This window comes from Achroia grisella, unplaced genomic scaffold (genome assembly GCF_030625045.1).
Source record: "Achroia grisella isolate CSIRO2021 unplaced genomic scaffold, CSIRO_AGI_Agris_v1 utg628, whole genome shotgun sequence".
In the NCBI taxonomy this organism is placed as follows: domain Eukaryota; kingdom Metazoa; phylum Arthropoda; class Insecta; order Lepidoptera; family Pyralidae; genus Achroia; species Achroia grisella.
Window position 1 is genome coordinate 800,245 of NW_026712968.1, and position 26,432 is coordinate 826,676.

Here is a 26,432-nt window from a genome sequence, read left to right on the forward strand (position 1 = left end):
AAAAGAAAAGAACCTTATGTTGTATATCATTAAGGTGCATTATCTACTTAATATTGTGTTGAAACTAGAGCTCTATTCGAGGGTGCAAATTGTCAAAGACTGTTATTGAAATAATAGTGTACTTCTAGAAATTGGGGATAGCGGATAAGATAAGTGGACTGTATGGAATGAAATAAAGGGGATGCACAGTACGTACGAGCGACTGTAGAGCGGGTGTATTCTTGCACAGCTGCTGCACTCGATGAATACTAAGTTTAACACAGGCACGCACACAAAGTTACTTATTGTTAATGTCAATATTATATTAATTAATTTAAAGCGGAGCGGTCGGGACGAGATGTCACCATTCACGTTAGTAGACGTGGTCGTGGGGCGACCTCAGTTGACATACTGTGCGCGGGAAAGGGATTAGGATATGGGGAATAATATATAAATAATATGGGTGGTTTGGTGATACCCTTTTTTTAGACGTATCATGTGGTCTTACCACATGATAGAACTAAGCGTAGTTTTTTTATATTTTTTTTTATTGTTGGTAAAGTTAGGATTTTTGTACCACCATTAGGTTATTTAATTTAGGCGTTGTTTTGATTTTTTTTTTATACCATGAAAATGTATAAAGTTATAGAATTAAGATGACAAATGACGTTAAATATTGTGACATTGGATATTTTCATTATTATTCTTATGATTTCTGGAATGTTAGGATTTTTTTTATTTTCGGTACTCAAGTACTGTTTTTTTTATATTTATACATGTGTGTAATGAATGAAAAGTGAGGAGCGGGGAGGGGAGGGAATGTGGGCGCACCATGTCTTTAAAAAAAAGTTTTTTTTATGGTAGACTGGGTTTTCCTGGTCCCGTGGCTCATTGTATTTCCAGATCTTGAGTCTCGATGTTATTTTCAGGTCCTGATACTTTGTTCTTACTAGAATTTTGAGACGTAATGTTATTTAGAGGGCCTTGAGACTTGATGATTTTTCAGGTCCTGAGACTTAGTGGTATTTCCAGGTCTCTCGAGATTTGATGGTTTTTCCAGGTCTCTTAAGACTTGATCGTACTTCCAGGTCTCTTGATACTTGATGGTATTTCCAGGTTTCATGAGTAGTGATGGCATTTACAGGTCTTGGTCCGTTGTGGTATTTCCAGGTCCTGTGACTGAATAGTCTCAGTCGTAAGTGGGAGAGAATAAGTCACGTGTGGTGACAGTGAACCATGACACTTAAACAACTGAATATTTACAATAGAGTATTTTCAAGTTGGGGGGTTTGTATCTTCTCAGGAATGCGGTGTTTATGGCTGGTCTGTACTATTCTGTCCCACTTGCATTCTACAATACATTTCTGTGGTGGAGTATTGTAATGCGTTTAGAATTAGGTCCATATTAGAAGGCTCTACGTGCCATGTCGTTGTTTTGGGTCTTTGAGTTGAGGTCCAAGTCACTCGTGTATCCCCGATTTATTTGAATCAGAATGTTTGATGTCGTTTTCTACGGATCGTTCCACGTTTGTTTGAACATCGTGTGCTTCGTGTCAGAATTAACGAAGTTCTTACATTCTAAGCATATTTCACTGTCATATGACAGTAGTTTATATTCATACATTTAAGATTAGATAGGATAAGTCTAGAAATATTATTTCTGTATATTAATTTCCATTTTGACATTGATGTTTCGACATTATTCATTTATAATAATGTATCTTTTTAAAAGAATTTCACGATAAATGTAACACACCTTTTTATATCTTTTTTATACAGTTTAGACTCGTATTTAGAAACTACTAAAGTAGCTATAGATTTAGATATATAATGTCTTTATTCATATCAACTAAGACACATTTCGGACTATAAACGAAATATTCATGTAGGTCTATTACAGACATATGATATGTCACATCTACAGATTTGAGCTGAGAACTGACAAATGACTCGGCTGTTATTCTTTTCAAGCTTGTACATGTTTACAAAAATAAGATTAATTTTTAAATTCATATTTCGGAGAATAGAGTGTCCCCTCGCATCGATCCGCCTTCCAATTTAAACGGCCATCGAAATTAAGAGGGCTTGAGCCAAGGTTTAAACCTCTAGCGATGCCTTCAGACTAAAGTCAGGTGGAAGTTGGCCTTCAGTCGCTCCATAAGTTCTTCCGTTGGGTTTGCAGTGCCATCTGCACACGCCGCCTATCATCCGATGATGCTATTTCCGACGGCTGCGGCAAATAGCATAGAGTAGTCCGAAAAAAAATAGAGGATCCACCAGCATGTGCTATTGCAATTTTGCCAAACCAAACAAAACTGTTCTGCGTAAAGGCGTAGGGCGTACAATGTTATGCAAAGGCATTATACGATTTCAATTCTTTAGTCGTACACCCTCGATAGTGGTGGTGGTTTCCTGATGGTATCAGTGGATTCTGTTTATTATTCTCCGTGACAATAGAGTTTTAATTTGTCTACAACCCTCTCGACAGAGTGGTGGTGGTTTCCCTGATGGTGTCAATGGACTCTCTTCTTAATCCTCCTTGGTGATAGAGTTCAAATTTGTCTCCATCTGATTTTTCAATTTCAGTACGAGAACATCGTCCAATGGAGTGGTGTGTAGCCGTTTTGATACGGTCAGTCCATCGAGGTGATCGACCGAGAATGTTTGCTGAACTGAACCTTATTCTTTTTTTTTTTTCGAGTTTTTCAACGCTTTATTTTGGTCTTAGTCTCTGTCTAGTATAGTCTGGAACCTTAGAACATTGGACAGAGGAGGGAAGCGGATTGTTAGAGCGCTGCAGTGACATGCTACGGCACCAGCTGAGTGGAGGATCTTTAAGCTCAACGCTATATGATCAATGCGATCATTACTTGATTTAAATAAAGAATTACAAATTTAAAGTCGTTTATTGTTCATAATGAGTTTTATACAGAGAGCCATGACAATAGATGCAGAAGAAAGACAACACTCGTTCAGTGTTGCCAACCATTTTTCCATTTTAGGCGTCGATACTATGTTTGGTTTTAGGTTTTTCTATATTTTTACTCTGTAGTATGCTGTTCTGAAAAATGATTATTATTGTTATTAATCAGTCGCTCCATACAATTTTCGTGTCGTCTAATGAGACCAAAATATTTGAGAATTTGACTCTCTAATGTTGAGTTCTTTAAGGGTGGAAACCTTGGTTTTTTTTATTGATTGGACATCAATAGCTTTACCATTTTTATTCATATTAATTACAGTAAGACCCCTTGCATTAAAGTACAGTTAAACGAGACTATCGAAACGAGGTTAGGGGAAGATTGATAGAAAAATTGTTAGATGTTAAAGTTAATATTTTTTTTTATGTCTTTCCGATATGTACATATTTGGAAACCTAGCGCTGTGTACATTTTCGAGGATAGCCGGTTTGAAATAAAGGAGCCCTAAACCGAAACAGGGCTAAAAGAAACAGCGTTTAGCGGGGTCTTCATCATCATCATCATCATCATCTCAGTCCGGAAGCGGGGTCTTACTGTATATAAAATTAATAATAAATAATAGACTCTACTGACAGATAGAAAATAAGTTTATTTCTGTATATTTACATATAATTGTAGGGCTTCTATACAAAAAGCTGTTTTGTGTGCTAACAGAAATAAATTTGACTTAGCCTTTTATTATAAATAGATGATAAATCATTTTCTACTATATGTGTAACACGGTAAGGTCCCTTTTATAAATGAGGACTGTGTGCGAAATATTTCAATTAAAAATTATATCAACAAATCATTTAATTTAGACATGTAGATTTAAGGACATGATTGTATAAAAGTTGATTTTGTTGTAATCACAATGAAGGCCAATTTTCTATAACTTTACGACTTTTATTTTGTATGATTTGAATGTTCAAATTTCAACTATAAATCTTAAGTATTACGGTGCGAATTTGTTCATCAGGCAATTTATCGTCACATATTTCAGAAACCACTAAAGATTCTGGTGATTTTAAATTTAGAATAATTTAAAATAAGGCTACGACTTATTTGTATGGTTCCAGTATCACTTGAATGTTGAAAGGTGTAAATTTGTTCATCAGCCAATCATCACATATTTCAAAAACTACCAAAAACGCTGACGATTTCAAATTTAGAATAATTTACATGGTTTACTACTTTTATTTGTATGATACCAATATCGTTTGAATGTTCAAATTTGAACTTTATATAGTAAGCCTCACGGTGCGAATTTGTTCACCACTAAATTTATCGTCACCTATTTCAGAAATTATTAATGTTATTGATTTTAAATTTCGAATATTTAAATATAAGACCGCCTCAACTACAATGGAAATAAGGTTGTAGTAGATTTTGTAAAAACTCGTCTGAGCAGTCTCAACCGATTCAGCTTGCTTTGTAAGCTGTTTCGGTTGTAGGGTGCATATTAGGATGTGAAATTACAGGATAATAGGTGTGACATCTTAGTTTTACGGGTGAGTAATGCATGGGACACAGGATAAAGTGATGTTCGTAGTGCTATCCATGTATATAGTTAATCAACACTTACTACCAGGTTGGAACAGCCTCGGATCTTCATGTTTTCGAGACGGGGCAAAAGCTAAACCCGTCCTCCGTCCGACCAACAGTTTTACAATATATGTACCTTGTTAATACTCATAGTATTAACATCGCGCATACTGCCATGACGCGCTCGTCATCCTACTGCATCTGCGCACCGAGTAAGATTTGTGCATCTGTGGCGCACTGCGTTTGCGCGGGAAAACTAACTACAAAATGGTTTCTTCTGCAGACATTCATATAAACTGTTGTACTTCTGATTCCTAATTATTATATACTCTTCTATATATGTATGTCTGACATTTACTTTTATTAGAATAAACTACTTATATACAACAAAACCTGCATATAAATACAGCCCCTAATCATACGCCAACAACCTACATATTAACATACATTTTGTCCAATTAGTTGCTAATTATTGTGGCTTTTTGTTAAAAAAGCAATATAGATATAATATAACGGTTAAGTCCAGCAGCACACTGCCCCACTCTCCGATAGTCGCAGGCTCGTTTCCTCGCACATTACAAATATTTGTATTCATGGGTATGATTGAATCGGCCTTCAATGTACCCAAAACAAGCTCTGCTTACATTAGTACTAGATGAAGTTGTGGTAATTGTCCGTGGGTATTAATTATTATTATTCAATAAAATAATAAAGTCTAAAATTACTTTATTCGCTATCTCTGCCTAACTTTAATTCTTCCTATATACCTCTCATCGTTGAGATTTTCGTAATCCAAATCAGGACTAATGGGCCGTTCAGCCAACGCTCTTTGAAGCGCCTCAATGAAACGTTTATTTTCCAAAAACAATTTATCTCTCCTTGATTGTTTAGTTATAGCTGCTAAAGTTGTATCTACCCACGCTTCATAATATTGTTTAGTGTGACTATTAATACAGCTAGGTGCCCATTTGGCTACTCCAGTAGGTGGTGATCGAATTCTCGAAGAAAGGTCCGGAGAATTCGAGTGTTTTAATTTCTTCTCCCTCTTTTTGTGACTTGTCTTCCTCCGTGATGATTTCTCTTTTATACTCACTCGGCTTAATGATGTTTTCATTGGTTCCACCATATTCTTAGGTTTCTGTACTTCATTAGGAATGTTTATTTGTATTGCCATAGATTTCTGTTTTCTCTGATCTGTGAACGTAACCGCTTTGTATACTTTTGTTGCGTCATTTTTTGATATTGTCGTCTTTACTATTGGTCTTTTTTGTTTAGTTGCATCTTTGTCTTGCTTAATACTTTCGGATCTTCTAGAAACGTCTGACGCGTCATTCTTGTCTTTATGGTCGTAAATTTTTTTTGAAGTTTGATCTGTAAAGTAAAGTAATTGAAGATAATTAATGCTAGTGAAGTTGTTAGAATGTGTCTTTTTTTTATTAAGTAGATTTACAGCTTTAGATTTGTATAACCCTTAACATACAAACAATTACATATATGTAGGTAACATCTCACTTATCTCGATAGTTTAGCATCAACATATCTGATATCAACTTATAAATCTGGTATCAACATGTTCATGATACTTATAACGGTTAAAAGTATGCGACTGTTACAGATGTTCATTTTCAACAGTTTTAGTTTAAAGTTGCATAAAAAACCAATATATTGTCTTACCATTTTTTAATTCACTATTCGCCTGTCTCCCAATATTGGATTTAGTTACATCGTTTTTGTTATTCATATTTGAATTATTTGTTGTTCTATTATTATTATTAAAAGAATAATTATCTTTAATAATTCGCCTTTCTTCAGCAACTGGACTCATCTGATTTTGTTCTTTATTAACAGTTTTCTTCATAACACCTCTTTCATTAACAGTTTTAAGATTTACATTGCGTCCGTTATATTTTGATCTAGTTTCGTCTTGTTTCGTATCGTATATTTTATTTTTATCATTAAATCCCGATTGCAACTGATATTGTACTCTATTATCGATTTTCTTAACATCCTTTTCATTTGCAGTTTGATTTAGGTGGCGTTGTTTGAATTTTGAACTAGTATCATCTAGTTTTTTATCATGTGTATTTTTATCATTAATACTGGCATGCATCTGCTTTCCTTTATCAATTTTTTTAATATCCACTAGTTTATTACCATCGTTCTTTATTTTTTCTGCATCACCTCTCTCGGAAAAGGGTTTTGCGGTTTCATCACTAAACATAGGATTGTCCTGTTTAAGTTGATTATCACCTCTGTCCTTAACTGTTTTATCGAGTTTCCTATCGTTCAGATCAGGTTTTCTTGTTTTCTTATTCATTGTTTTAGCACTTAAAATTTAAATTATCTGGAAATCGAGTTCATTATAGAACTTAAAATTTAATTTATATACTTATTCCGAAATCGAGATGTCTGTTTTTAGTGACAGGTTAGTGCCAACCTGATTTTTATTAGGTTCTATTTGGACGATTCAAAAGGTTTTATTTGTTAAATCCCGACGATTATTACTTACCGTTATTCCGTTGCCATTGTCAAAGGACAAATAAAAACTGCGAGATTTTCGTTTTTTAGAAGTATTTTTAGACCCTAATTTAGTTTAATTCTCTTAGTCTTATAAAACGTATTAAATCACAAAAATACTCTCAACTAACCGTTGCTCTTCTAAAATTGTTGCCAAACCGACATGAAGAATAAAATAACAGGACAGAAGAATAAAATAACAGGCCTGTCATTCGAGACCGAATCACTTTCTTGTACATACCTATATATTCATTGTAAATATTTCGTAATTATAAATATGTACATAGCAACAATCTGGACTCATCATTTTACCTCCTTCTTTCCCGCTGCTGCTACAAGAACACAACATAAACATAAATAATAGCGGTAACAATATAGACGCTAAACATGTTAGGTCGACATCCGCGCGGTTGTCCCTGGAAGCCATCGTGTCGACATCCGATGACTAAACCGCGCGACCTCATGTTCATCCTATTGTCCACTGGTGCGAAGCCATCGTGATAAATTCTTTGTGAATTTGTCACGATGGACTAACTGACCTGACCTCATGTTCATCTTATCATCCTCCACTGGTGCCACGCCAATGTAAACCGTTAGCGCAGGCGGGTGCACCATTCCATTATCATATACAAAAAAAAACCATTAAAAAGAAGAAAAAAATTCACACTTTATAATTACCTCCTATCACATCGGATTCTCCTACCTACCAGTATTCCTGCTTTGTTATCCTAATATAATAATAATTATCAGTCATTACATTAAATTTCATTTCTATACAAACTCCCTCTTCCTGTTTCCCAAACTTGTCTTTGGTGTCTTTGTGTCAAGCCATAATAAAATAAAAAAAATAACGTACATGACGTAATATTGAAAAATGTAGTAGAAATATAATAATATATTAAAATTAATAACTCAAACTATTATACAATGAATTGATTACATAATGTTTCGTGTTATAGACAACTTTGCTCTGGAAATATGATTTATTATATCTCAGTCTTGAGAAAATATCCGAGAATATCAATGCATACACCTATAAATAAGCGTATATGTTAAATTATATATTTCATTTGGAGGTAAGATATACCTAGGTGGTTTAGCATTTTATCACACTGCCTAACTTCCAATGATCGCTGGTTTGATTTCTCGCACTGTACGAACATTTGTATTCATGAGTATCATTGTTTGTATTGGTCTGGCTGTTTTCTATGTATAATATGTATTGTATGTATTTACAAAAAAAATCTATGTATATGTATCAGCTATCTAGTACCCATAACACAAGCTTTAGCTAGCTTAACTTGGTGAATTATTATTATTATTGTTACATAGATACAAACATTCTATGTAAATATATTTTAATTGAAGACAATGTAATGGTGCACCAGTCTGCGCTTTACGCTAGCAGGGCACCAGTGGAGGATAAGAAGAATGTGAGGTCAGGTCAGCTCATCATGATAAATTCACTAGGAATTTTTCACGATTGTTTCCAAAAGAAACGAGTGGAGTAGCTTAACTTGGTATATTGTTCGCGATGGCGTAATTAGTTCGTTCATCCTCATTCTTCATGTGATGAGTTCCAGCGTTCCGAATGAGAGGTAGAATAAAAATATATGACTATTCCAAAGTGTTATTAAGTTCATTTGAATAAAGATTATTTCTAATCTATTCTAGTTCATTTGAATAATAGTGTCAATCATTTATGTATTTCTAATCTAGGGTTCTAGTTCAGCTTTCCATCACAGTAGGTTAACACAGTTCTAATTTATTTTAATTCACAACACAATGCGCGCGCGCGTCAAGGCCGCTGTACAGTCCGTTTGTTACTAGTTAGGGAGGGGAAGGGAACGCGCGGGAACAGAAAACTAACGGACTCTAATATAATATAATATCTGTGCTTACGATGATACAGGGTAGATTTTGAACAACTATCCCTAATGCATCGTCTGTGAGCTTACTTGTTATTTTTGTTTGAAAGATAAACGACTTCAGAACTAATGTTCATAAACCTTATGATAGCTTTTGAGAATGTTAAAATTTTGACATTCTTAAATGGATGAAAAACTTTAGAACACTTTAGAACCAATAGTTAGAAATCTTTAGAAGCCTTTGGAAAAGATTTATAAAATTTTAACATCCTTGTTTGACGACCTCGGTGGTCTAGCGGTCTAGCACACCGCTTTACAACCGATGGTCGCGGGTTCGATTCCTCGCACGGCACAAACATTTGTATTCATGAGTATGATTGTTTGTATCGGTCTGGGTGTTTTCTATGTATAATATGTATTGTATGTATTTACAAAAAAAATCTATGTATATGTATCAGCTATCTAGTACCCATAACACAAGCTTTAGCTAGCTTAACTTGGTGAATTGTTATTATTGTTACATAGATACAATCAACTTTAGAACTAATATTTATAAATCGTTTGATAGCGTTTCTGGAGAAAGTTAAAATTGAAAATAATTATGAGAATGGATTCAAACTGTCGCGTCATCAAATCTAAGTCATCTAACACTGCTATAAGAACAAAATCTGGAAATAGAACCGACAAGAAGAGTAGAAGCAATGTAGAATTTCAGAAGAACAATCTCAAGAAGAGAGGGATGTATGTGGAGAAGAAACCAACAACAACGAGAATACACAGCAAAGGTAATGCAATGTTTTTTGTTAATGAAATGGGGGGTAAGTTGATGGTGAAACTGGCTAATGAAAACCCTGATGGAAGTGGCAACACTGCCGACACTATTTCTTCCTAAAAACCCTATTACCATAATTACAGCAATAAAGTTATACTACAGTCCGTTAGCTCACATTTTTGGTCTCGATACTTTTTTTTTGTAAATGATAATGGAATGGTGCACCCGCCTGCGCTAACGGTTTACGCTGGAGTGGAGGATGATAAGATGAGCATGAGGTCAGGTCAGTTAGCCCATCGTGATAAATTCACCAAGATTTATCAAGACGGTTTCCAGGGAGAACCGCGTGGAGGTTAGCCTGACACGGTACATTGCTAGCAATAGGATCATCAGTCCACATTACTAACAATCCCATTTCCCCCCAGGTCCTTGATATTTACAAATACATGCATTGACATTTGTGAGGGCTAAGTATGTAAATTCAATGCCTTGTAACTTCAATTGAATTTATGTAGGATAAATTCCTTGTTGAATGAATTTAAAACTGCTCTGTTGAGTAGAGAAATAAATACAATTATATTTTTCAGGGACTGACTTAGAAGAACGAAAGGCTATAAAACCGCAATTTCAACGACGAGCCGACCGTAAACAATTTCTAAAATCTGTATTAACTATACTATCAAAAACAACAGCAGCCACCCAATATCCCGAGGAAGATCATAATATAGGAAATATTAAAAAGAGAAACAAAATTAATATTAAAGGTAAAAGAAAAGTTATCGATAAAGACACAGTAAAATATGAAGATAAATCAGTAGGTACTGAAGGAAAATATAAATCAAATACACTTAATGCACAAGTTAATAAATCTATTGATGAGGATAAATTGGTTGTTTTGCAACCTCGAAAAGATATAATACAAACACCGTCGATTTACTCCGAATGTGGATTATTTAAATGCACAGATTCATCGCCGTTTCCCGAAAATAATATTGTTGACAATGCCAAATTAATCAATGAGCTAAATAATGTTTTTAATAATAAAGGACTAAAAGAACAAATTGCAGATTACAAAATGAAAGATGACAAGAAAGTTAGGATTGATACTACTACAGCTACTTTAGTGGAAAACACTAAGGACGATAAGGGTTTATATAATTTTTTTGTAGATTTGTTGCAAACGACCTTTAATACGTATAACGTTGAAGCAGAAAATAATACCACTACAAATCTACCAAGTGAAGAGCGTTCGGCAGCAGTTTTTGAAATAGATGAATCAGTAGCTGAAATACTTAACGTAAAAGATTATGACGCTTCATCCATGTCTGCTAAAATTATAGAGAAGCCTTCTAAACGTTACTACTGCACGACTGAATCAGATTTCAATGATCTAGTTGAACAACCTGAAAACGTGCCAGATTCAGTGAACCAGCAGTTACTACCAAAATCACAGAGGCGTGGCAATAGCAAACTGAAAACTCAATCGTTCTTTTACAACGAAAATAGATTAACAGACTTGAAATCGAAAAGCACTGTAATGGATAAGAGATCGTCGTTTTCTAGAAAAAATAATAAGCAAACATTATTGAACATGTTTAAACAGGAACTAAAGTTGGACGCAGATTCTTATGAAGACCCACAGAACTTGTATCAAGCATTACATTTGATAGCGAGGAATAAACGCAAATGTCAAAAATCAATACGCTTTAATAAAGATAGTATTAAGAAAACTGATTCAGGCTTCAATAAAGAATGTATGTTTAAAAGAAGAAAAGTTATATCACTTAGTACCAAATTGACTAAGAAGCAATTAAATGAGCAAGATATAGCAAGAAGCAATTATAGATCAGTAACATCAAGCACTAAATGTTCACAATTTAGTAACAAAACTAAAAGTAAATATATCAAATCTGAGTATAGTACAAATTTAGATGTAGACGAATCTAATCATTCATTAGAAGTATATTCGTTTGATGATGAAATTACTGGCAAATATGCCACTCCGCTTCCTAACGAAGTAGTGTTGCATCATTCTTCTCCGTCGCTCAGTGATGGAGAATTGGGCATTAATGATCCCATTCATAAATAAATAGATAATGTGAAAATTATGACAGTTATATATGTATACAAAGAAGCAAGTGCTGAGGTTTACGTAAAAAAGAATATACGAAATCTTCTGGTTTTTATTTCAATTCTTATTTCAGAGGGATGTAAACACTTACAGCAGTAGTAGGAATATTGGCAATGGACATAAAAGAACAAACGCTGTTTCACACGGTAGTTTTTGAGTTAGAGACCATTGATTTTCTCGTCAGTACTTCTCCCTTGGATCTATATACTGAACTGGACGGTAGGGAAAAAATTATAATATAAAAAATTTTACGTTCATAAGCGGCTAAAATGTCCTACATGAATAAATGATTTTTGAATTTGCATTTGACTCGATTACACAGATACAGCTTGTTTCTAAGCTGTGTTTTAGTTGAAGCATAAGATAAAGCAGTGAAATTACAGTACAAGAGGCATCAGATAAATAAATAACCCTGAACAATTAACACAGCGCCATCTAGACCCACGGTAAACAGAGCTTGTGTTATGGGTACTACACAACTGATAAATACTTAGATATTTCTTTTTATGAATACATATATAACATACATAGAAAACATCCAGACTGTTACAATCGTACTCATGAATACAAATGTTTGCATCGTGTGAGGAATCGAACCCTCGACCATCGGAAATAAAGCGGTGTGCTAAACAGCTAGAACATTGAGGCCGTCAAATCACATATTAGTCCCTACAGTGGCGTAACTATACATATTTTATTAAAATATGTATTATTATTTAGTATATAACTTTACCGTCTATTTATATATTGGAGATAGCTGTATTTGTTCATGAGCATTTATCATATTTTAATTTTAAATGTAATAATAGATTAAAAAGCCAACTGGCCCTACCAGAACCTAAAATAGAAATGTTTAGGGCGAGTCCGTATTACCGATCCATTGTAATATATAATAAAATCCCGGAAACCATAAAACAAGAAGATAAAATTAATTTATTTAAAAAAAGGCTTAAACAACTACTGACCGACAAAGCTTACTATACAGTAAAATAATTTTTAACAGACGTACTATAGGAGCTAACTGGACACTACAACAGATCTAAATTTTAAATTTTATTATTGGAATGAGTCATCTACGAAATTGCCATACTCTTTAAACAGAGTCCATGTGTATTGGTAATTTATCTTATGTAAATTTATGTATACGCATGTGCAAATATAAATAAATAAATAAATAAATATATATATAAATAAATTTTTATCGTATTTTTTTATTTGAAATAAGAAAAATTTTATGCGGAGATAGAGAATCCATGTTTTCAATTTCCATCGCAACATGATTTCAATAATTTATTCATAATACAAATTAGTTATTTAAAATAATAAACAATTCATTCGATAGTTTTATTATAAATATCACATAGCGCCATCTGTTGGCAAATAGCATCGTTTTGTACTTATATTTATTACATACATTTGTATTTCATTCATTTATACATATAAGCAATACCAGTCCAATAAAAAAAAATACAATTTAATTTATTTTTGTAACACAAATTTGTTAAAGTGAGAGAATTTTTGAACTGCATACCTCACACACAGTAACTGGTAATTAAAAATAAATATATTTAATTATATAAACATTAATAATAAATGATTGAATTGTCCTTACCAGAACTGAAACAGAATTGGATCTATATAAAAACCTGTAATGAAAATTAGTGCTGCAGTGACACGCTGCAGCACCAACTGAGTGGAGGCCCTTATAGTCCTTCAGCTTACAGCGCGATATTAGTTTTTAAATTATTGTACATTATCCACATTGTTCTATGCTATATAAGCTGAATAATAATGAATATTAAATAACCCTGGACAGTTAACACAGCGCCATCTAGTACCACGGTAAGCGGAGCTTGCGTTATGGGTATTAGACAACTGGTATAAATAAATAAATAACCCTGGACAATTAACACAGCGCCACCTAGTCCCACAGTAAGCAGAACTTGTGTTATGGGTACTAGACAACTGATATAAATAAATAAAAAACCTGGACAATTAACACAGCGCCATCTAGTCCCACGGTAAGCGGAGCTTGCATTATGGGTACTAGACAACTGATATAAATACTTAGATATTTTTTTGTAAATACATACATATTATACATAGAAAATGTCCAGACCGATACAAACATTCATATTCATACTCATGAATACAAATATTTGCAACGTGCGAGGAATCGAACACGCGACCATCGGATGTAAAGCGGTGTGCTAAACCGCTAGACCACCGAGACTGGCTGAATAAATTATTGGTATCCGTCATACTCGTGAACGGATGCTGCTTGTGGGGACTGGTTTGTTCAGGCTACGAACACTGATTAGACTATTTGCTTTTGCAGTAGAATATGCTGGTCACTCTATTCTCCCAAATTTGAATTTAAAAATGAATCTGTATTATTGTAAACATGTACAACTTTTATTTGAAAAGAATACGAGCTGTGTTTCTCGTCAGTTCTTCTCATCTCGAAACCATTCCGAACTGACGGTAGATTTGACATATCATAAGAGTCTGTAATAGATCTACATGAATAAAGATATTTTGAATTTGAATTATTGGTTCTAAAAAAGAAAAACTTGCACAGTTTCTATATTTTGTTTTATTTAATGCACACTTGCTTCCTTGTACGTAAATAGATGCTTGCAAATTTGCCGTGCCGAATAAGACAATAACACAGTTTATTACAAAAAATATTTTGTTACATTGTAAGCCTGATTACATACAAAATAATTATGCGCTTCGCAATTGTTTTAAAATTCGTAGAGGCAAAAAGCATAGCACAAATTGCTTTAATAATAATCATAAGTTTTATAAACGGATGATTTATTGTATTTCTAATATTAAAAAAATAACCTTAACCACATTTAAGTAACAGCACAGATAACATAATATATAATAGGAACAGTAACAACTAATTATAATAATATAATTTATATGTAATTAAACCTCAATTTGTTTCTTTTAATAATTTAAATATATCTTTTCAATATGTAACAATACATAGACAAACTATGTTATTTCTTAAATACTATATGTATACTGTATGTAATAGTAAATAAAGATAATTTTTTAGACTATTCTAATGCTGTCGGTCGCAGCTGACCTTTACAGCTTCACCAGACGATAGGAACGAGCGCAGAGGCACGGCCCTCCGCCTGACGGATACGACAAAACTGTACGAGTTCTTTTACTTTGCAATGACCGAAAAAAATATTTGATATATTTTAGTTTAGTAAACATTATAAAAATATACCGTTTTAAGTTTGTCGCGGTCATTATTTATACGTACAATTAGGAAAAATCACGGGATCTCACCACGTTCTATTTATTTCCAAAAATGTCGGGAATACAATAAAAATAAATATTCCGTGATTTTTGCTAATTATCAAAATAATATCCTTTTATTTAAAGTTGAATTATGTTGTACAAATAATGTATTCAATTTGAAATATGGTTTACTTTTTTGTTTTATTATAAAAAGTCATGATTACTAAGATATGATATGAGTAATGTAAAAAAACTAGCTGACCAAGCAAATATTGTTTTGCCATATAAATTGAAGTATTAATATCGTTATTAAAAATAAGTGTTGATAGTAGTAAGGGAATGTAGAAAAAAAAAATGTATAATAGTACAGAAATAAAGGCTTCTTTATCTAGTATAAGGGTGGAAATTTAGGCTTGTGTGTATTGTTTAACGCCATATAAATATATAAAAAATATTATGGATGGACAACTCTTATCACGTAGGGCTATGAAAAATAGATAGTAGTCGATTCTCAGACGTACTGACTATGCATATAAAATTTCATAAAACTCGGTCAAATGGTTTCAGAGGAGTATGGTAACTAACATTGTGACACAAATTTTATATATAAGATAGATGTAGTCAATGATATTCACCATTTTATGGAAATACCATATATTTTAAATATTTTTAAACATAGTATGTTAGATGAAATTAATAGATTTGTACTAAAAAATCAAGCTGCCATCAATATTAGACAGAATCATTAATTTTTAACAATTTAACTTTTTGTACATCGGAATATGGCAACATAGCTACTGAAGAATTCCTTTTAAAGCTGTGAGTGAAATTCAGCACGGCTATCTTTTTCGGCATAGCAACGAGAACTGTATGCCCATCTTTTGTTTCGAGGACGTCAACTTGACGTATAGGACTCAAGGATAACACGGGACAATCACTTCGTTCCATAAAATTGTATTGTTTCATCGGTTGAGTATGAAATATGTCCAATTGTCCGGATGTGTACGGAGCATAGTAAATACGTAGCACACCCCAGTTTGTGCCCACAAAGTATATGTCTCCATACTGTCGTATGACTATTATATCGTTTATAATAAAATCTGGAAATCTCTGCTTAAGCATATGCATCCATTGGAAAAAAACCTGCCAGTCCATGTACTCCATTAAATTGTACACCTTAAATTGGTGTAATAAGTTACAATTTTCGTCAAGAGTGCAACTTAACACTAAATTTTGGTTGACAAGACTGTATATGTTACGTTGCATAGTCAATACTTGTAAACGGTCCGTATATCCAAACGTCAGAACACTTTCGTCCATTCTTTTAATAAATTTACTACTTAATACATTTTGATCAAGATCACAGCCAAAAATCTCATCTTGCATAGTGACAAAATAGACTTCCTTATCGACCAGAATGAATGTTTTCACATTATTAAAAACGATAGAAGCGTCATAATATGGGTTCTTCTTTATTCTACGACAAATCAATAAGTGTGCATGACTCCCAAGAACGACAGCAGCATGGTGATTTTCATTGTATCTGAGGCAGTCTCCTATCATGAATTCTCTTTCACAGGGCTCCAATGTGTCTATATCGTAATAAGAAATGCCGCGGAAAGTTTGGACGCCTATAATGCCGTCTCTCAGTATAGCAAAGCCCCAAATTTCATCCATTTGGCATGACGCCGACGCAAACTCATCTCGGGTTTCCTTGGCTTGTAATAATCTAGGCCATAGAGATAGTGATCGGTAAATATTTTGCCAGCGAAGGCCATATCGCGACTTGGCTCTAGCGGATTTATAAATAGAATTAAAATCATTTTTGCAAAAATCTCGCCACAATATATCATGTTTTATTACACTGTCTACTATTTGCTTCCATCTTACGCACACTCGACGACATCTAGTCAGGTCTTTCGCAGGCAAATACGTGAAAATGTACAGGATCATTTCGGTGGCCAATGTACACATATGACAAGTATTATCATCGTCGTTGGACATTTTAGGCGAGTTTTTCTTCACTTATTCAGTACATATGTTAGGAAGGAATAAATTTTAAGTAGATTAGAACCGTTTCATATTGTTTTTTTATGTTTTACGCAACTAAATATTACATTGTTTAGATTGCAAACATTTTTTGTTGATGTTTCTATTTTCTGTCAAATATTGTCAAGTGTAAATTTTTTTGGCTCTGTTTATTCTTTAACGGAAAGGCAAAGAGAACTGTACCCATACAGCCACAAGTATCAATGTTTAATCTATTTGTCAGTACAAATTCGGCGTTTTTTATTTATTCTGCTTTACAGCTGCGGATAGTTGTTATTGACTTTAATTTTTGTCATTTGTATTATAAAATTTCTAGTTTATGTGTTAAACTTGGTTCCAATTCCGTTTATATGTAACATGTCATTTTAAAAAAAAGAGATGGATGTGGTATAAAATTTTTCGTTTTATAATATATAATTATATTTTGATAATTAACTTTTAGGCACATTTATTGTTTAATTAAATATGACAAACGTCATCAAATATAAAATTCCGTTTGTACAACAAACAAACATTTGAAAAGTCAGCTGAAAGACTTCTATCCATGATCCATAAAAGATTTTATAAAAAATAAACTGACTGACAACTGGTTCGTAGGTTTGCCAACATCACAAATACGTTTTGTTTGAAAACAAACTGTAAAGTTTCAAGTTATTGTTTTTATGTTCAGTTTATTTTATTATATTGCATATTGTAACAAACTCTTCAAGTGAATCCAATACAGTTGCATAATGGCAGCATTCAAAACATTACGAGATGTCTGTAATAACTTCGAAACGGACTTACAGCAGTCTTCTAAAGATTTTTTTACATTCAATGTCGGCGAAACTCCAGAAGACATTGTCACGAAGAAAATGCGTGATCTAACGCTGTTCACATCAAAATTGAGGCTGTTGAGAGCTAATACTCTGTCTAGTAAGTATATTTTTGTAATTGGAATGGCAAAGCTGGTGGTAAGTGGTAACCGTAGCCTGTAGAGATGAACAGCAACACCGGTATCACGGATTTTAGTGTTATGTTTATTTTAGGAATGATAATATTACATTATCATTCCTAAAATACCCGGTGTACCTGTTTGCGCTAACGGTGTACCATAATTTATACTTAACATTTACAATTAACATTTTTTATAAAAAGTTATGACAATAAAAACTGCTATGATTATGTATTATGTGTGCCATCTACCTCTTCTGTGTATGTTAGTCCTATCTTGCAGGTTGTCTGTAAGAAATTGCTTATATAAGACCGATAAGACCGCCTTTTGTTCATAATTTTCTATTTATTGTTTTTTTTTTCTTATTATATTTCTTCTATGTGCACAATAAAGAGTTTATTATTATTATTATTATGATTATCCTTATACAACTGTATTTAATATGGTCCCAATGTAATTAAAAAACTGCTCCAAAGATCTAGTGGTTTAGCACACCACAGTACAGTAGTCCTGGGTTCAATTTTTTGCACAGTGTAAACATTTGTATTCATGAGTATGATGGTTTATATTGTTCTGGCTGGGCTCTTAATATTTAAGTATTTATATCAGTTGTCTAGTACCCATAACTTAAGTTTTGATAGCTAGGGACTAGATGGTGCTGCGTGAGTTCTCCAGGAGATTTATTATTGTACAAATATATTATAAAAAGAAACTTCTTTTGTGCCTGGTATATCTCTGATCAGTATTTACTATAATCGGATTAGTTGGCAAATGGCAATGAGAGTCTGCAGTCCAAGACTTCTTATATAATGACTCCCTCTGGCATAAATTCAGGAATTAACTTGAGTGTTGCTTATCCAAATTCAATGGAAGGTCCTTTTCTGGCGTTTTGAGGGGTTGCTATCTAGCAGCCTAGTTCCTTAAGGTGTACACTCAGCCGAGCTATATAAAAAAAAAAATCAAAAAAATCAAAAAATCTAATCAGTGTTCGCAACCTGAACAGACCAGTCCCCACAAGCAGCACCCGCTCACGAGTATGACGGATGAGCCAGCCATCAACTGCACTTTCTTTAAGGTGTACGCTCAGCCGAGCCTTGTATTTTGAGCATGTGTAACATAAAATTAGGTTTTATATTTATATTACTTTTTTTTCACAGTGACCCCAGAAATAACGGAGCAAGAGAAAGCAGAGGAGACCATTGTAAACAGTTTTAGTGATACAGCAACAACCAAAGTACTGGAACAGCACATTGTGAAGTTCCTAACACAGTCTCATGCAGTTAAATCTTTAATAACTGCATCCGATAAGGATTTACAACCAGAATTGATTGAGAGGAAGGAGTGAGTTTAATTTTTTAATAGATTTTTAGTTGATGCACTGGCCTGGATCTATATTTTATAAATATATATATTCTATTTTATCCTATTTTTAAAATTCAAATCAATAATACTTTATTTGCAAAGACATGGGTAGAAATTAGTTTTTATAACATACTATTTAGAACACCACTTAGTTTGTATTCACATGTTTCAACTTGTAAATGTGAATGTACAAGGATTATTTAAAAGAGCGACACACAAGTTTCTTGCTTCTTCTTGTTATGATAGCTTTCCGAATAGAGGTAGATAAAAAGTTTGTTATGATTATTCAAAAGTGCTTAAATTAAGTTTATTTCCAATAAATAGTTTTCTATTCTACCATACTGGACCTAGTCTTCTTCTTTGTCGATTCCTTAAGACTGAGGGTTGTGACCACCAAGAATGGTTCTTCGGACCAAATCTCTCCAGGCATTTTTATGTTTTGCTAAATGGACTGCCGAAATATAGTATATTTGACAGTCTCTTGAACAGGATCAGTCCAACGTGCATATGTCCTGTTTGTACCCCTTCTTCAGGGGTGGAAGCGGATTGTTAGTAATGTGGATTAATAATCCTATTACTAGCAATGTACCATGTCAGGGTGACCTCCAGAACGGTTCCCCTGGAAACCATTGTGATAAATTCTTGGTGAATTTGTCACGATGGGCTAACTGACCTGACCTCATGCTCGTCTTATCATCCTCCACTGGTGCCTCGCCAGTGTACACCGTTAGCGCAGGTTGGTCCACCATTCATTGTTGGTCAACCGTTCATTATCATCCTTAAAAAAAAACCCCTTCTTCAGTCCCGTAGCCTACTATTATACAATTTCCAAATATGTGGTTTCTGAGCCAAGTGGCCCAAAAAAGTTAACAGACGCTGGAAGCACACAGTACAGAGACGGGTTCTGATACCCAGTTGTTCTAAAATAGATGTATTAGTGCAGCACTCTGTCTATGATATTCCTAACATTTTGCACCAACACCACATCTCGAAAGCATTTCGGATTTTACGTGCGGTTTCTCTTGAAAGCATCAGTTTTGGATTTTACATGTGATTTCCAGGTCTATGTCTCGGAAGCATACAACTGGACCTAGGAGGGATGCAAATATTATTACTGTATAATAAAAAGAATCAACAGCACAGTATAAATGTCCTTAATTTCTTAAATTTATGTCAATATTAAAATTTGTCATCAATATTGTGATGAAATACTAGAATTTAGTAAATAAAAAAGATTAGTGTATTGTGACAGCAATATTATTATATTTACAAAATTATTTAAATTAAAAATTGTGTAAATTTATCATTCATAAAACTTATGAATGATAAAATTAGTATAACATATATACACATAGGTCAGAAAAATAATATACAAAATAATTTAAATCTACTAAAGCCACTGTATCTCATTGTAGCTTGTTGGGCCCATCAGGGTACATAGTGCTCTTATAATAATATGTCAACCTTTATTGTAACACTATGGAATGGGGGGAAAGGGGATTATTAGTAATGTGGACTATTGATCTCCATGCGGTTTCCCTTGGAAACCATCGTGATAAATTCTTAGTGAATTTGTTACGATGTGCTAACTGGCCTGACCTCATGCTCATCTTATTATGCTCCATTGGTGCCCTGCCAGCGTAAACCGTTAACGCAGGCGGGTGCACCATTCCATAAAAAACAATGAATAAATAAATAAATAAATTAGTAAAGTCTTATTTTTTATTTTACAGAAAGATACTAGACTCCATTAAGACATATCAGCAGAGGGAGTCACAGCTCCGTCACCTGGATGCACTTCTCAGTGAGAAGGAAGAACAGTTGGCAGCGGTGCGAGCTCAATGGGACGAGGAGCTGGGGCTCATGAAGGATATGAGTGACAGCATCGAAGATACGGAGGTTGATGAGACTGGACCTTTGCATGTGTAAGTCAGATAAGTTTAGCAGTGCCTAAGTGAAGGTATAGGTTCTGGAGTGGTGGTGATTCAATTTCTAGACATATAGTGATATAGTACATATATTGAAAGCTACAGTTTGTGAGTATGGATGGATGTTTGTTACTCTTTCACGCAAAAACTTATGAACAGATTTTTATGAAATTTTACAATAATATAGCTTATACATCATAACATATACGCCAGGGCTTCCCAAATTTATTCGTATTTTTTTTTAAAGGATGATAATGGAATGGTGCACCCGCCTGCGCTAACGGTTTACGCTGGCGAGGCACCAGTGTAGGATGATAAGACGAACATGAAGTCAGATCAGTTAGCCCAACGTGACAAATTCACCGGGAATGTATCACGATGGTTTCCAGGTGGAACCCCGTGGAGGTCGATGTGACATGGTCCATTGCTAGCAATGGGTTCATTAGTCCACATTACTAACAATCCCATTCCCCCCAATTTATTCGTATTGTGACGCCTTTGGAACTTTGGTATTTTTTTGCGACACCCCTCAACCCAGCCCCAATTTTAATACTAGCCTAGTTAATAGGTTAACAGAAAAACCACTATTTGAACATTTATAATTTTTATTACAAAATTAGAACGAAATCAAAACGTAAGCACAAATATAAAGAGAGATATTTATGTAACTGGTTGGTCAATGTGAGCTTGCTTTTCAGAGCATAGCTTATGAAACCGAGGCTCCAATTTAGAAATTGCTACTCTCATTTCTTTTTCTAAGTCTATGCTTGACCTGTACTTGTTCTTAATTACTGCAACTACAGAAAAGCCCGATTCGCATAAGTTCGAAGTCGCAAATGGTAATATAATCGGTCGCAATATCGCATCGCCACGCGACGCCCCTGTGAACGCCGCGACTCCCTGGGGCGTCGCGACGCACAGTTTGGGAAGCCCTGAATAGGCTATAAATTTCACGCGGGTGAAATAATAATAATGAAAGTTTGTGAGTATGGTTGGTTGTTTGTTATTCTTTCACGCAAAATCTACTTAACAGATTTTGATGAAATTTTACAGTAATAGCTTATATTATAGGTTATAAATATATATGTTTATAGGAAACTACGAAAGCTGGTGGATAAGTTGGAACTGATGAGGTGGCTCCTCGGCAAGCTGGTGACCTCCCGAACTGGAAACTACGACTGGCTATCAGACCCTCACTCCAGGATATCAGCTCTGAAGATCGCCAGAACTGTCAATACTGTGGATTTGTTTACTGGCGGATCATAAATAATGAAATATAGAATATAATAGTTTAGAAATAGAAATAATATAAGCACTTTTAAATAGTCACATTTGTTTTATTCCACCACTCATTCGGAACGCAGACTCATCACAAGAAGAACGAGCAAAAACTTGTGTGTTAAATAAATGTTGATTGCTCTTTTAAATAAATGTTGTTTTAAGTAGTATGTATATTAACAAGGAATAGGCATGTGCCGATCAACATAGAAACCGCTACGTACTCAATCTTTGTTCGATCAGATAACGTTGTCAGCGCTATGAATTTTAAGTTAGATTTCAATTTTATACTAAACTTTTTTTTATAAAGAATATGTTTTCTAAGACATTTTAATCTTTTTTCTAGAAGATTGAAGACATTTCCGGCATTTTGTTGTAAAACCTTACGCAATTACCATAAAACTAATTACTAACTTTCGACAAACGCCACTAAGGTAAATCCAGTTTGTTGATAATAGCTAAGTTTAGTGCATTCACTTACTTTTTTATAACTATCAGTATTTTTCCTGGCATACATTTTCGAAAATGTATTGAGAAGCAACTGTGGGGATATTTGATTCCTTAAAGCACTCTCGTGAAGTTTCCCTGGAACCCATACCGTAAATGGAGCGGATATACGGATGGCCCTCTTACGAAAAGACTCCCAACCCAAACCGTAAATAGAGTGGATGGCCCTCTTTTGCAAAATAAATACTGTATTTATATCAGCTGCTTTGCCCCATAACAAAATACTATATGATATAATGCTGGAAATAGCTAAGGTAGACAAGTTTAGCTGTTGCCACGTCTGTTAACTGTCTAATTCTTACCGAATAAACGACAGAACTAAGTCGACTAGCCAATTTAGAAATATGAGCACCCCAAGTCCTTATTCCTCTGCAATAAATAGATTTATATCAACCACTGTACCATGTTTGGTCGACCTCCACGCGGTTCCCCCTGGAAACCATCGTAACAAATTCCTGGTGAATTTGTCACGATGTGCTAACTGACCTGACCTCATGCTCATCTTATCATCCTCCACAGGTGAGGCGCCAGCGTAAACCGTTAGCGCAGGCGGGTGCACCATTCCATTATACTCCACAAAAAAAAAACATTCATAAACGAATATACAAAATATACTAGCGAATGTAATAGGTCTAACAATAAATTAAACTCATGTAATATTTAAATATATTTTATTACATATCTTTACATAGTATAAAACAAAGTCCATAGTATAGAAGACAGCAGGGCCCGCTGTCTGTTCACTTATCTTTTAAATGACGCAACGGATTTTAATTCCATTTTCAGCAATAGATAGAGTGATTCAAGAGGAAGGTTTATATGTATAATACATGCGTGTTATAGTACAGAGCAAGCCGAGAAATACAAAGATTTCAAAAAAAAACTAGCTTTTTTTAATAAGAATAAAAATATCAGGACAATTCACACAGCGAATTTAACGTGGCAGATGGCGTGTCTATCACTGTCGGATTATGTTTGTTTCCGGTGTTTCCATCACCGGGAAGTTGATCAGACATTAAATGAGCATGAAAAGTTTGTTGTACATTTGATTTTACGACTTTCGGGGTGGAAGTTAGGTGGTAAGCCACTAAGCTGCGATTCTCTTACTATTAGACTTAAGTGATGAATTACAAGCGTGCACATGTTGTTCCTGATATTAGGTTTTCTACATTGCCTCTGAAAAAAAAAAGAATATATAATAAAATAAAATGTCCAGACATGTGGCGGCGTGGTGGGCCGGGTCATTGGGCTCCCTAAAATATGGTTTTTCTAAGGCAGCCTTTCCCAAAGTGGGCGATAACGCCCTCTTGTGGGCTCTGCAGGCCTAAAGGGCGCCCCACTTCAGGCCTGCAGCGTAAGGGACCCAGAAAAAAATGGGGGATATCAACAAGCTTATTAAACAGCATCAGATTCATCCTTCACATTAGTTTTTATATAAAAATCTATTATTTTTGTTTTGTTTTGAATAAAAGATATTCTGTTTGAATATTACAAAGTTTCAATAATTATTCTCATTGGCAGGTGTAGCCCGTAATTCCCAATTCACACTCAGCCCGAGTAGGCAGGGAAGTGAGCAGCGCGAATGTGTAAACACGAGTGGAAACACTTCCCACGCCATTGGCGCTGCCACTAGCGCTGCCCGGCGCTCCCTCGATTGTCGGTTTTTCGTGCGCGAGTCAAAGGACTGGCAGCGCGAGTGGCAGCGTGTTTTTACATACAGCCCTCTAGCTCAGTTGTCGCCCGGCATAATTTTAGGCAGCGCGAGTGGCAGGGGAAGCGGCTGAATGTAAACGTAGCATAAGAGTTAACTTGAGACCTGAGCGCCGTTGCGTAGTTATTACCTACTGCCAGGGCCGGTGGAAACGGACGGAAATTTATCCTCTAAGCGGTGGAATTCATCAAAATCCTTTCTTAGGGGATGCCTACGTCATAGTAGCTTTATGCATGCAAAGTCTCAGCCCGATCGGTTTGAAATTGACAAAGTTTCATACAAACTTTCATCCCCTATTTTATCCCCTTGGGGGTAGAATTAATCAAAATCCTTTCTTAGCGAATGCCTACGTCGTAACATCTACCTCCATGCCAAATTTCAGCCCGATCCGTCCAGTGGTTTGGACTGTGCGTTGATAGATCACTATGTCAGTCACCTTTGAGTTATATATATTTAGCTTTTATTAAAATATATAATCTATAGAATACTTAATAATTTATATTAAATAATTTAAACTATGTAAAATACGGGTACATAAACCGCGCTAGGATAAAATTTGCATGCGGGCGCTGAGGACCCTAGCGCCGACCTTGCCTACTGCGCTCAGGAGGTTTTAAGTTAACTCTTGCGAGTTGTAGTAAGTCTCGTTTAGAATTAATCTTTAATCACCGCTAATATAGCTCACAAGTAAGTAGGCGTGTTCTAGTGGAGACCGCGAATTGGCAAACGTAGTGTAGGACGCCCCGCAGCTAGGTGGAGCGACAACATACGTAGGGTTGCGGGTAGTAACTGGATTAGAAGGGCTGAAGGTCGTGCCCAGTGGCGTGCCTTGGGAGGGGCCTATGTCCAGCAGTGGACTGCAGTGGGCTGATGATGATAGCTCACAATAATTGATTAATATAATTTGAATTTGGGTTTTAGGTAGGTGAAAAAATGAGGCACTAAAAAAAATTTGTTCTCAAAGTGGGCATTAGACAAAATAAGTTTGGTAACCACTGCTCTAAGGGATCAAATCCGAAACAGAGTAATTCGCCAGAGAAATAAGGTCATCGACATTGCTCTACGAATTTGCGAGTTGAAGTGGCAGTGGGCCGGTCATATATGTCCAGCCCACAGTCGTATGTGTGTGTAAGTAGTCAGTGTCCACTTTTGGACACCGTAATGTAAGATTATGAATATAATTGAGTATCTAATATGATCTATTTCGTAAATAGCGCCATCTAGTATTTATAGACCGAACCACGTTGTTTGTCAGAAAATAACCGTTACTTCCGCTTCTCTCCCTACTACACTAACTTCGGCCTATAAATACGGAGGTCGGTAGTTGAATAATCCTCTTTCGTTGCGTGAGCCGCGGCATTCAGTCGACGAGTGCAGAGCGTGCCGGTTGTGTTTTGGGTACTAAAGTGAATTGTATTAGGAATGGGTTCATCCCGGTCTTAGTTGGGCCTGGGGGGAAGCTGCAAGTAGTGAAGGTGAGTGTTAATGCATTCTAAAAGGGACTTTTAAACCTACACTCGTGTCACAAGTCACGGGTGCTACTTGGGGTTTCCCTTGCGGTAGCCGGCTTCAAAGCCTAAGTCATCATCTTATACAAGTGCCACCTTACAGTAAGTCATGACGGATA

General features: G+C 35.0%; 4 protein-coding genes across 4 annotated transcripts; 2 read left to right on the top strand and 2 right to left on the bottom strand.

Annotated features, from left to right (window-relative positions):
* Nucleotides 1-5,217: 5,217 nt before the first annotated feature.
* On the bottom strand, nucleotides 5,218-6,910 carry LOC131849060 (MATH and LRR domain-containing protein PFE0570w-like). The gene is made up of 2 exons (XM_059199047.1): nucleotides 6,159-6,910; nucleotides 5,218-5,855 (listed from the first exon to the last, which is right to left on the bottom strand). Exons 1-2 carry the CDS (start codon nucleotides 6,799-6,801, stop codon nucleotides 5,218-5,220), a joined length of 1,281 nt encoding a protein of 426 aa, XP_059055030.1. The 5' UTR covers nucleotides 6,802-6,910.
* Nucleotides 6,911-7,972: 1,062 nt separating this feature from the next.
* On the top strand, nucleotides 7,973-11,782 carry LOC131849054 (uncharacterized). The gene is made up of 3 exons (XM_059199041.1): nucleotides 7,973-8,077; nucleotides 9,438-9,687; nucleotides 10,229-11,782. Exons 1-3 carry the CDS (start codon nucleotides 8,051-8,053, stop codon nucleotides 11,728-11,730), a joined length of 1,779 nt encoding a protein of 592 aa, XP_059055024.1. The 5' UTR covers nucleotides 7,973-8,050; the 3' UTR covers nucleotides 11,731-11,782.
* Nucleotides 11,783-15,547: 3,765 nt separating this feature from the next.
* On the bottom strand, nucleotides 15,548-17,192 carry LOC131849056 (uncharacterized). Its single transcript, XM_059199043.1, has one exon. The coding sequence runs from the start codon at nucleotides 17,038-17,040 to the stop codon at nucleotides 15,769-15,771; it is 1,272 nt and encodes a 423-aa protein (XP_059055026.1). The 5' UTR covers nucleotides 17,041-17,192; the 3' UTR covers nucleotides 15,548-15,768.
* A 501-nt stretch (nucleotides 17,193-17,693) lies between these two features.
* Nucleotides 17,694-22,618, top strand: LOC131849062 (uncharacterized). Its single transcript, XM_059199050.1, has 4 exons — nucleotides 17,694-18,000; nucleotides 19,177-19,360; nucleotides 21,115-21,306; nucleotides 22,404-22,618. Exons 1-4 carry the CDS (start codon nucleotides 17,817-17,819, stop codon nucleotides 22,573-22,575), a joined length of 732 nt encoding a protein of 243 aa, XP_059055033.1. The 5' UTR covers nucleotides 17,694-17,816; the 3' UTR covers nucleotides 22,576-22,618.
* The last annotated feature ends 3,814 nt before the right edge of the window (nucleotides 22,619-26,432 follow it).

Bases quoted from the DNA above. Each gene is read 5' to 3' on its own strand.
- LOC131849062 (XM_059199050.1), top strand. From the start codon at position 17,817: ATGGCAGCATTCAAAACATTACGAGATGTCTGTAATAACTTCGAAACG. The intron at 19,361-21,114 runs GTGAGTTTAATT...TTTATTTTACAG, and splicing joins GAATTGATTGAGAGGAAGGA to AAAGATACTAGACTCCATTA. The intron at 21,307-22,403 runs GTAAGTCAGATA...ATATGTTTATAG, and splicing joins GAGACTGGACCTTTGCATGT to GAAACTACGAAAGCTGGTGG.
- LOC131849060 (XM_059199047.1), bottom strand. From the start codon at position 6,801: ATGAATAAGAAAACAAGAAAACCTGATCTGAACGATAGGAAACTCGAT. The intron at 5,856-6,158 runs GTAAGACAATAT...TTTACTTTACAG, and splicing joins GAATAGTGAATTAAAAAATG to ATCAAACTTCAAAAAAAATT.
- LOC131849054 (XM_059199041.1), top strand. From the start codon at position 8,051: ATGTTAAATTATATATTTCATTTGGAG. The intron at 8,078-9,437 runs GTAAGATATACC...ATCGTTTGATAG, and splicing joins ATTATATATTTCATTTGGAG to CGTTTCTGGAGAAAGTTAAA. The intron at 9,688-10,228 runs GTAAGTTGATGG...TATATTTTTCAG, and splicing joins TTTTGTTAATGAAATGGGGG to GGACTGACTTAGAAGAACGA.
- LOC131849056 (XM_059199043.1), bottom strand. From the start codon at position 17,040: ATGTCCAACGACGATGATAATACTTGTCATATGTGTACATTGGCCACC.